We start from the raw sequence: 10,848 nt of genomic DNA, 5'->3' as shown, positions 1-10,848 counted from the left end.
ACGGCAGTCTCTCAGGGGAAGCACCAGAGCAGCGGGTGACAGGAACAAGGTGACTGCCTGGGGGCTGCTCGTGGCCTCTGACACCCAATTTCCTCAGGGCTTCCACCACCCTGGCCCCTCTGCTCTCCCCCAGCCCGGCCAACCTGCCCGGCAGCGGCGCAGCCCCGATGGAGCTCCAGAGGAGCCAGATTGAGAGAGCCTCAGAGCCCTCAGCAATCCCGCCAGCAACCCACAGGCTGCAGGACACAGACGGTGCTTCCTGGCTGGGAGAAGCCTCGTGCCCATCTCCAGGCACCACAATCACAGCGATCCCCACAGCTCCAGCCCCTGCCCAGCTCCTCTGTGGGCAGCATTAAGGCTTCAGCAGAACCACCCAAGGCCGAGGGCCTTCTGGCCATTTTCCCTTCCCCACTGCACGCCTGGGCAGCTTGCTGAGCACAAGCACCCTTTTCCCCTCTCCCCCTATGCCCTGCGCACTGGGCACCAGAGAAAGCACCTGAGACACTGGGTATGAGAACACATTCTATATTTCTAAATATAATTCTATATTTCTATATATAATTCTATATCTATATTCTATATATTTCTATTTCTATATATCTATATTAAAAAGAACAAAGAAGAAGGAATAAAAAAAATATCCTAAAGAAAAATCCTGCCCGGCTCAGATGGCCCCGGCAGACAGAGAGCCTCTCAATTCAGCTCTCCTCAGAGCTCCAGCAGCACCGCCAGCCACGGGCCCACAGACAAGGGCGGTTCTTGCGTGCCCTGCGGAATCCATCTTGCCACTTCTGCAAGATGGAGCCTTGAGCTGCCCGGAGGACAAAGGCTGTTTCCAGAGACAGCATTCTGATGGCAGGGCTGATGTCCTGTGCCTTGTCATCAAGGGCTGCAAGAGAGAGGAACAGAGCCATGGTCAGATCTGGATCTGCGGGGACCTGAGGAGAGCCCCGTGCAAGGGCCAACCCAGGTGGCTCTGGCCATGGCCAGGAGGGAGCAGGGACCAAAGGGATCAGCCCAAAGCCACTGGACACTATTGGCACTCGTGCCCCTGGAATCTCTGTGTGTGCCCTGGCCACACCAGGCCTGGTCCGCACAGGGAGCAGAGCCCTGGGCAGCCGGGGCAGGGATTGCAGCTCCCCTTGGCAGCCGGGGCTGGCAGCCCGCTGCCCTCACTCACCCTGACAGATGCTCTGGAGCTCTCGTTTGTTCCCCCGGAGGTGCTGCCCGGCCATCCCTGGGAACACAGAGCCTGTCAGGGTCCCAGCAGCACAGCTCCCTGCCAGCGGCGCTGCCAGCCCTGGGGCCACACGGCCTCCTGCCCCGGCAGGGCTCAGCCCCGGCCCTTGCCGCATCCTGACTCAGCCCAAGGGCCCCGGCTGCCAGAGGCCGGCAGCAGCAGCCCCGAGGGCAGCCGGGGCTCCAGGGCCGGGGCAGCAGCCGGGGCTGGGGCCGAGCTGTGGCGGGGCAGGGAGGGAGCCCAGCCCGGTTCGTGGCTCACCAATGAACCTGATGGCCGCCGCTCGCAGGGACTCCTGCGGGCTGTCCAGGTACAGCAGGGCCCGGTGCAGGTGCTCAGCCGCTCGGCTCCTGTCCTGTGCCAGCTGCAGAGAGCGGCGGGAGGGAAGGGTTGGTGCGGGCTCTGCCCCTCGGCCGGGCACTGCTGCCTGCGGCCAGCCCCGGCCTCCCGTGCCCGCCCAGCCCTGAGGCACCGGGCAGCAGCCGCTGGCGCCGGGCTCTGGAGGGGGCAGAGGGCCGGGGGCTGCCCGGGGAGCCGCGGTGCTGCCCTGCCCGACAGAGCAGCTGTGCCGGGGCTCCATGGGCACACGGCTCGGGGCCACAGGGGGCTGGAGTAGAGCCCGCGGGGCCCAGGGAAGGGAGCAGCGTGTGGGGCACAGGCTGGCGGCCCTGGGTGCGGCACTGGGCAGGGCACAGCGGCCAGCCGCACACACTGAGCTTCTCCAGCCTGGGGCTGGGGCTTCCAGCCCGCCCTTACCAAGCCCTCGCCGAACCTCCAGGTCTGATCCACCCGCAGCATCTGCTGGAGATCCTTCCTCTTCAGGAATCGGGCGGAACAGAGCAGCGTTTCCCGGGAGGCCTGGAGAGCAGCAGAGACCCAGAGATGGCACCACAGCCCAGGGCACAGGACCCACGTCCCTGGGCCAAGACCAGGAGGGAGCTGCAGCCTGCGAGGCAGCAGAGCAGGAGGCAGCCGAGCGCCCTGCCAGGGAGCCACGGCAGCTGCCGAGTCCTCACATCAACCACGCGCTGGTTCTCGTCATGGCAGTGCAAGGAGAGTGGGAGCAGGCTCTGCTGCACGTGGGACTTCAGGGCCTTTTTCCCCTCCTTTGGTACTAAATCCATCATCTCTCGGAAGATGAACATGGAGCACAGCTGCACCTGGCTATCGTCCTGTACGAAAGGAAGAAATAAAGACCTCAGCATCAGCTGCTTCAGGCCCACCTGGGCACAGGCCTGCAAATGCCCAGGGCACAGTGCCAAGGCAGCAGCCATGGCTGGAGACACAGAGCCTTACATTGTCAAAGAGCGGCAGGAGCGCCTCAGCCAGCTGCAGGCCGAGGGGGATGGTTATCGGGCCACCATTGTACAGGAACAAACGGCTGAGGAGAGCGATGCTCATCCCAAGCACATGGCTGTCATTTTCCCCCAGGAGCTCCACGAGCCTTTCATGCAGGCCCCACATTCTTTTGGCCTGTGTGGAACACAAGTGTGTGAAATGCCATCCTGCTGCCACAGGGCCCAGAGGCCAAAGGCCTGTGCCAAAGGCCTGGGGCAGGAGGCAAGAGGCAGGAGGCAGGAGAGCTGGCAGCAGCTGCCTCAGTGCCCAAAGGCCAGCCAAGCGCAAGCCACTGCCTTCCCCAGCCCCACGCCGGCAGCCGCTGCCCCCTTCTCACCATGGAGGAATTCTTGCCGAGCACCACAAGGCCTCTGAGTGCCAAGCGACGCCTCTCCCTGCACTCGCTCTGCAGTTTGTTTGATGCGATCTCCAGGACGCTGTCACGGTATTCACTCGAGTCCAGGCACTCCAACATCTGAAGGGCACAGGCCGGTGATGGGGCAGCAGCGCACAGGGCTGGGCCCAGGCAGCAGCACAGGGCGTGGGCACCGTCCCGGGCGGCTGCGGCACCGAGAGGGCAGAGAGCTGGGAGACAGCTCAGCGAGACAGCGCTGCCCTTCAGGCTCACCTCCACAAGGAACGCCATGGCGGCCAAATCCCCGTGTGCCGTGTCTTTGCTGAGCAGCCCGAGCAGGTAGAATGCAATCGCAGAACACAAGGGTAGGGACACGTGACGCATTGCTCTGACGGGAGGAAAAAGGAACCAAGACCCTGAGCCAGCGGGACAAACCTCTCCATGGACTGACTCCCAGGAGGAGCTTGGCCCTTCTCCACCACCCTGCAAGGGGACCCAGGCCCTTTGGGAAGCAGCTGCTCTTGGGCACCCTCCTCTCCCTGGCTTGTGCAGTGTCCTTGGCCATCCCTTGGTGACAAGGCCCTCTGGCCCATGACCACGGGGACTGTGTGGGGCACCCCAGGCACGGGGCACAAACGCTGTTTGGGGGCAGCTCACCTGGCCAGCACACCCACAGCACAGTGGTGCGTGCCAGCACACAGCAGCGTGTCCCAGCCACACTCGTCTTCCACTGCTGCCACCACATCCTCATAGTGCAGTCGGCAGAGCAGGGCCTTCAGGGTCTGCACTGCAAACCTGTGTGCACAGCAAAGCCCAGGTGATGCTGGGAGCACGGGCTTCTGCCCTGGGGACATGGCAGGGACAGGAGGACTGGCATGGAGCACCTGTTGGGGCTGATGGCAAGGCCGTGTTGCTGCTGGCATCTCTTCCAGAAAGTATCGACCTTCTCTGGCATATCCAATGTGCTGAACAGCACTTGCAAGAGCAGATGCACCAAGAGACGGGGGAAATACACTGTCACTGCATGTGGGACACAGGGCAGCTGGAGCATCTTCCATATCACCACAGTTGCCTGTGAAGGACAGAGCAGCCCGAGTCAGCGCTCAGTGCCCAGGTGTCCATGTGGCAGGGCCCGAGCGTGGCAGGGAGAGGCCAGTGGAGATGTAGGGACAGCAGCCGGCCTGGTGGTCCTGGAGCTGCTCCTAGGCCAGGTTGGAGCCCAGTGCCTGAGGCAGGGAGATGCCATGGGAGGAGGGAGGATGGAGACCTGAGGCAGAGGTGACCTTGGGGTGAGCAAAGGTCAGCTGCAGAAACTCACAGCCAGGGCAAGGACAGCCGTGTGGTCCCCGTCGGAGGTGCACATGCTGAGCTCTGGCCAGGTGCCCAGCACATCCAGAAGTATCAGCATGGCTGGCTCTGCAGCCCTGCACGAGCACATGATGCTCTTCCACATGGTGGTAGCAGCTCTGTGGGGACAGAGTTCTGTGTCAGGGGGGTTTGGGACACATCCCCGTGGCCTGGGCAGCAGCAGGGAGCTGAGCTGGCTGCCAGCCCTGCCTCTGCCCACTGCCCCTCTGTGGCAGCCCAGCCCTGTGGGGACTGGCCCCTGAGGGCAGCAGGCTCGGGGGCTGCTGTGCCAGGGCTGACAAAGGGAGGAGCCACAGGGCCCTGGAATCCTCTGTTTGTCAGACACCTGAGCCGGGCTGTGCAGGGGGATGCCCTGAGCCCTCTGGGCACGTGGGCCCTGTACCTGTCACACCATGGGGCCACACGCAGGAGAGCCATCACCACGTCAGCAGGCTGTGCCTCTGTCAGATCCAGAAGGGGCCTGTACAGATTGTACTCAGGAAACTCATTAGCCTTGAGCCACTGGTAGATGAACCTCACCATGGGGAGCACCTGGAGAAGGCACAGGGAAACTTGGAAAGCTGCCAGCAGGAGTAATGTGCCCAGCTTCCCAGAGAAGTGCTTCCCTTCCCACCGCACTGCCACGGCCTCAAAGGCTCGCAGTGAGCAGCTGGCGTGGCCAAGCAATTCCTGGGAGGATCGAAGCCAGGCCACAGACTGCTTACTTGCTTTGGACTGGAAGGACCCTCCTCCACAAGCATGTCCAGCAGGGCAGCACTGGCCTTGGTTTTGAAGATGGGAGAGTATGCTCTGACCACAGTGCCCATGGCACTGGTCTCTTCCTCCCGAATTCTCTTCATGAATTTGCAAATCATCTGCAGCAGAAGGGCAAGAAATGAGGGACATTGCATGGAGTGCTCCAAGCGTGGTGCTGGGCTGAGCAGGAGAGGGGATGGCTGCAGGTACCTGCGCTGTTGTGCGGAAGAGGCCACGGCTGCGTTCCTGCTCTCGAGTGCGCTCCATGGCTGCTCCTGGCAAAGAGCGAGTGCAGCTTGAGCTGAGGGGCTGCAGGAAAGGCCGGAGAACACAGCCCAGCCCTGCACTCCCCAGGCAGGGACAGCCCCGGGATGCCCCAGGGCACAGAGTACAGCTCCAGGGTGTCTGCCCCAGCCCCACTTCTGTCCTGTCCATGGGTGTGTCCCCGGGGGATGGGATGGGATGGGATGGGATGGGATGGGATGGGATGGGATGGGATGGGATGGGATGGGATGGGACGAGGCCAAGCTGGCTGCAGGCCCGGGTCTGCCGCTCACCCTCCTGAGGTGGCTGAAATTGCTCCAGCTCTCCAGGCTGCTGTGCTGGGGCAGTCCCAGGGCCTTCTTTCTCCTCCTTCACCCAGGTCAGCTTGGGGACACTTGGAGGTCTCTGCTCAACATCACTGCCTGGATTCATGGCTACTCGCAGCAGAGGTGGCTCAGAAAAGGTCTGAGTTGGCAAGTCCTGCAGCTGTGCCTGGAAGGCACCTGCAGGAGTGAAGTCTTGGCAAGGCTGCAGGACAGCCAGTCCTGCACTTGGGTCTCAGGGGCTCGTGCCACAAGGACAGGAGACTCGTCGTCAAGGACCACGGTGAGGAAATGCCACGGTCTGGGCTCGAGCACACCTGAGAAGTGTGGTGCTTCACCTCACCAGAAGTGAAGCCTCGGGAAGGCTGCAGGTCACCGAGTGCTGTGGTCTGGCCTCGAGGTGACCTGCAGGAGTAACGCCTCAGAAAGGCTCTGGGTCAGCAAGGAATGAGTGCGCCGTGCGGGGGCTCCTCACAGCACCACTCTGTCCCGTCCTGCCCTGTCACATGCACCAGGCACTGTGGTGTGGCTGTGTCACCACCAACACTAATGTCACCCCATGTCACAAAGGGCCCTTGGACACCCTGTCCCGTTCCATTCCACGGTTACCATGATGCACCGTGTCACCAAGGGCCGTTGCACACGCTGCCCCCTGCCCTGGGGCTCCACCCAGCCCGGCCAAAGTGGCCCAGCTTGGAAGCAATGCCTTGGCCCAAGTGTCTCAGACAGCCCAACAGGATCTTTAGGAACAGCTCAAACCTGTGGCTGCAGCAGGAAGGGTGGCAGGAGGTTTCCTGCCTGCTTTGCATTGCTGCAGGGGCTGCTCCTGTCAGAGCCCCCTCTCTGCTGGTGACAGCTTTGCTCTTGGGGACACCGCTCTGCAGCAGCCCAGGAACACGAGCGGTGCCCAGTGCCGGGAGCGCCACCAGTGGTTCCCCCCTGTGCACGGGGACCCCAGCCCCAGGGTGGCTGTGCCAGCACCCCCAGGGACCTCCAGCCTCAGGAACCCAGGGCAAGGGGAAACCACAGCTGTGCAAATGCTGCCTGTGCCCAAAGCAAATGCAAAGACAGACAGCCTGTGACAAACAAGGACAATTTATTTACACAACAGCACCACCACCAACAATGAACTACAGAATGTATTTATGTTATAAGAATCTTCATAGCAACAATCTATAAAATGTATGTACAATGAAAGGACCTCTATAGCAATTGCAATAAAGAACCTAACTACAGCCTGTAGAACATATATACTGAAGGGACTGTGTCCACCATCTCTGTTATTCCTGCAAGAGAAGGAGGCATCTTGGCCACTCCAGCCCAGCCCTGAGGGCCGTTCCTGTGCACGCTCTGGTGCCGTTTCTGCTCTGTCCAGAGCCGCTTCAGCAGCAGCGACTCAGCAGCGCTGCTCGAGGAGACATCACCACCCTCCCCATGGAGGCAGAAGCTGTGCAGACACAGAGCTCTGTGTCAGGGGAGCCTTGGTCTCAGCACCGTGGCCTGGGCAGGCGCGGGGGCCCGGGCTGGCCGCCAGCCCTGCCTCTGCCCGCTGCCCTGGCAGCACCCAGTGGCTGTGCCCTGCCAGGGCCTCCTTGCCCTCCTTGTCCCGAGACAGCCCAGCCTGGGCACCTCGGGGCTGCTGAGGCCCAGCCTCGAGGGCTTCTGCTGCAGGCACGGCAGTCTCTCAGGGGAAGCACCAGAGCAGCGGGTGACAGGAACAAGGTGACTGCCTGGGGGCTGCTCGTGGCCTCTGACACCCAATTTCCTCAGGGCTTCCACCACCCTGGCCCCTCTGCTCTCCCCCAGCCCGGCCAACCTGCCCGGCAGCGGCGCAGCCCCGATGGAGCTCCAGAGGAGCCAGATTGAGAGAGCCTCAGAGCCCTCAGCAATCCCGCCAGCAACCCACAGGCTGCAGGACACAGACGGTGCTTCCTGGCTGGGAGAAGCCTCGTGCCCATCTCCAGGCACCACAATCACAGCGATCCCCACAGCTCCAGCCCCTGCCCAGCTCCTCTGTGGGCAGCATTAAGGCTTCAGCAGAACCACCCAAGGCCGAGGGCCTTCTGGCCATTTTCCCTTCCCCACTGCACGCCTGGGCAGCTTGCTGAGCACAAGCACCCTTTTCCCCTCTCCCCCTATGCCCTGCGCACTGGGCACCAGAGAAAGCACCTGAGACACTGGGTATGAGAACACATTCTATATTTCTAAATATAATTCTATATTTCTATATATAATTCTATATCTATATTCTATATATTTCTATTTCTATATATCTATATTAAAAAGAACAAAGAAGAAGGAATAAAAAAAATATCCTAAAGAAAAATCCTGCCCGGCTCAGATGGCCCCGGCAGACAGAGAGCCTCTCAATTCAGCTCTCCTCAGAGCTCCAGCAGCACCGCCAGCCACGGGCCCACAGACAAGGGCGGTTCTTGCGTGCCCTGCGGAATCCATCTTGCCACTTCTGCAAGATGGAGCCTTGAGCTGCCCGGAGGACAAAGGCTGTTTCCAGAGACAGCATTCTGATGGCAGGGCTGATGTCCTGTGCCTTGTCATCAAGGGCTGCAAGAGAGAGGAACAGAGCCATGGTCAGATCTGGATCTGCGGGGACCTGAGGAGAGCCCCGTGCAAGGGCCAACCCAGGTGGCTCTGGCCATGGCCAGGAGGGAGCAGGGACCAAAGGGATCAGCCCAAAGCCACTGGACACTATTGGCACTCGTGCCCCTGGAATCTCTGTGTGTGCCCTGGCCACACCAGGCCTGGTCCGCACAGGGAGCAGAGCCCTGGGCAGCCGGGGCAGGGATTGCAGCTCCCCTTGGCAGCCGGGGCTGGCAGCCCGCTGCCCTCACTCACCCTGACAGATGCTCTGGAGCTCTCGTTTGTTCCCCCGGAGGTGCTGCCCGGCCATCCCTGGGAACACAGAGCCTGTCAGGGTCCCAGCAGCACAGCTCCCTGCCAGCGGCGCTGCCAGCCCTGGGGCCACACGGCCTCCTGCCCCGGCAGGGCTCAGCCCCGGCCCTTGCCGCATCCTGACTCAGCCCAAGGGCCCCGGCTGCCAGAGGCCGGCAGCAGCAGCCCCGAGGGCAGCCGGGGCTCCAGGGCCGGGGCAGCAGCCGGGGCTGGGGCCGAGCTGTGGCGGGGCAGGGAGGGAGCCCAGCCCGGTTCGTGGCTCACCAATGAACCTGATGGCCGCCGCTCGCAGGGACTCCTGCGGGCTGTCCAGGTACAGCAGGGCCCGGTGCAGGTGCTCAGCCGCTCGGCTCCTGTCCTGTGCCAGCTGCAGAGAGCGGCGGGAGGGAAGGGTTGGTGCGGGCTCTGCCCCTCGGCCGGGCACTGCTGCCTGCGGCCAGCCCCGGCCTCCCGTGCCCGCCCAGCCCTGAGGCACCGGGCAGCAGCCGCTGGCGCCGGGCTCTGGAGGGGGCAGAGGGCCGGGGGCTGCCCGGGGAGCCGCGGTGCTGCCCTGCCCGACAGAGCAGCTGTGCCGGGGCTCCATGGGCACACGGCTCGGGGCCACAGGGGGCTGGAGTAGAGCCCGCGGGGCCCAGGGAAGGGAGCAGCGTGTGGGGCACAGGCTGGCGGCCCTGGGTGCGGCACTGGGCAGGGCACAGCGGCCAGCCGCACACACTGAGCTTCTCCAGCCTGGGGCTGGGGCTTCCAGCCCGCCCTTACCAAGCCCTCGCCGAACCTCCAGGTCTGATCCACCCGCAGCATCTGCTGGAGATCCTTCCTCTTCAGGAATCGGGCGGAACAGAGCAGCGTTTCCCGGGAGGCCTGGAGAGCAGCAGAGACCCAGAGATGGCACCACAGCCCAGGGCACAGGACCCACGTCCCTGGGCCAAGACCAGGAGGGAGCTGCAGCCTGCGAGGCAGCAGAGCAGGAGGCAGCCGAGCGCCCTGCCAGGGAGCCACGGCAGCTGCCGAGTCCTCACATCAACCACGCGCTGGTTCTCGTCATGGCAGTGCAAGGAGAGTGGGAGCAGGCTCTGCTGCACGTGGGACTTCAGGGCCTTTTTCCCCTCCTTTGGTACTAAATCCATCATCTCTCGGAAGATGAACATGGAGCACAGCTGCACCTGGCTATCGTCCTGTACGAAAGGAAGAAATAAAGACCTCAGCATCAGCTGCTTCAGGCCCACCTGGGCACAGGCCTGCAAATGCCCAGGGCACAGTGCCAAGGCAGCAGCCATGGCTGGAGACACAGAGCCTTACATTGTCAAAGAGCGGCAGGAGCGCCTCAGCCAGCTGCAGGCCGAGGGGGATGGTTATCGGGCCACCATTGTACAGGAACAAACGGCTGAGGAGAGCGATGCTCATCCCAAGCACATGGCTGTCATTTTCCCCCAGGAGCTCCACGAGCCTTTCATGCAGGCCCCACATTCTTTTGGCCTGTGTGGAACACAAGTGTGTGAAATGCCATCCTGCTGCCACAGGGCCCAGAGGCCAAAGGCCTGTGCCAAAGGCCTGGGGCAGGAGGCAAGAGGCAGGAGGCAGGAGAGCTGGCAGCAGCTGCCTCAGTGCCCAAAGGCCAGCCAAGCGCAAGCCACTGCCTTCCCCAGCCCCACGCCGGCAGCCGCTGCCCCCTTCTCACCATGGAGGAATTCTTGCCGAGCACCACAAGGCCTCTGAGTGCCAAGCGACGCCTCTCCCTGCACTCGCTCTGCAGTTTGTTTGATGCGATCTCCAGGACGCTGTCACGGTATTCACTCGAGTCCAGGCACTCCAACATCTGAAGGGCACAGGCCGGTGATGGGGCAGCAGCGCACAGGGCTGGGCCCAGGCAGCAGCACAGGGCGTGGGCACCGTCCCGGGCGGCTGCGGCACCGAGAGGGCAGAGAGCTGGGAGACAGCTCAGCGAGACAGCGCTGCCCTTCAGGCTCACCTCCACAAGGAACGCCATGGCGGCCAAATCCCCGTGTGCCGTGTCTTTGCTGAGCAGCCCGAGCAGGTAGAATGCAATCGCAGAACACAAGGGTAGGGACACGTGACGCATTGCTCTGACGGGAGGAAAAAGGAACCAAGACCCTGAGCCAGCGGGACAAACCTCTCCATGGACTGACTCCCAGGAGGAGCTTGGCCCTTCTCCACCACCCTGCAAGGGGACCCAGGCCCTTTGGGAAGCAGCTGCTCTTGGGCACCCTCCTCTCCCTGGCTTGTGCAGTGTCCTTGGCCATCCCTTGGTGACAAGGCCCTCTGGCCCATGACCACGGGGACTGTGTGGGGCACCC

General features: G+C 62.7%; 1 protein-coding gene across 1 annotated transcript; it reads right to left on the bottom strand.

Annotated features, from left to right (window-relative positions):
• Positions 1–509: 509 nt before the first annotated feature.
• On the bottom strand, positions 510–6,168 carry LOC147651501 (maestro heat-like repeat-containing protein family member 7). Its single transcript, XM_086842786.1, has 15 exons — positions 5,594–6,168; positions 5,247–5,311; positions 5,006–5,155; positions 4,684–4,832; positions 4,252–4,399; positions 3,818–4,005; positions 3,591–3,728; positions 3,207–3,321; positions 2,916–3,053; positions 2,537–2,713; positions 2,257–2,412; positions 1,997–2,098; positions 1,502–1,604; positions 1,181–1,237; positions 510–889 (listed from the first exon to the last, which is right to left on the bottom strand). Exons 1-15 carry the CDS (start codon positions 5,730–5,732, stop codon positions 699–701), a joined length of 2,016 nt encoding a protein of 671 aa, XP_086698912.1. The 5' UTR covers positions 5,733–6,168; the 3' UTR covers positions 510–698.
• Positions 6,169–10,848: the final 4,680 nt, after the last annotated feature.

Source organism: Cyanistes caeruleus, chromosome 9 (genome assembly GCF_971803275.1).
Source record: "Cyanistes caeruleus chromosome 9, bCyaCae1.hap1.1, whole genome shotgun sequence".
Lineage (NCBI taxonomy): Eukaryota > Metazoa > Chordata > Aves > Passeriformes > Paridae > Cyanistes > Cyanistes caeruleus.
Note: the sequence above shows the minus strand (reverse complement) of the source record. Positions and strands in the feature narration are given on the sequence as shown.

Bases quoted from the DNA above. Each gene is read 5' to 3' on its own strand.
- LOC147651501 (XM_086842786.1), bottom strand. From the start codon at position 5,732: ATGAATCCAGGCAGTGATGTTGAGCAGAGACCTCCAAGTGTCCCCAAG. The intron at 4,833-5,005 runs GTAAGCAGTCTG...TGCCTTCTCCAG, and splicing joins GTCCTTCCAGTCCAAAGCAA to GTGCTCCCCATGGTGAGGTT. The intron at 1,238-1,501 runs GTGAGCCACGAA...CTGTGTTCCCAG, and splicing joins GGCGGCCATCAGGTTCATTG to GGATGGCCGGGCAGCACCTC.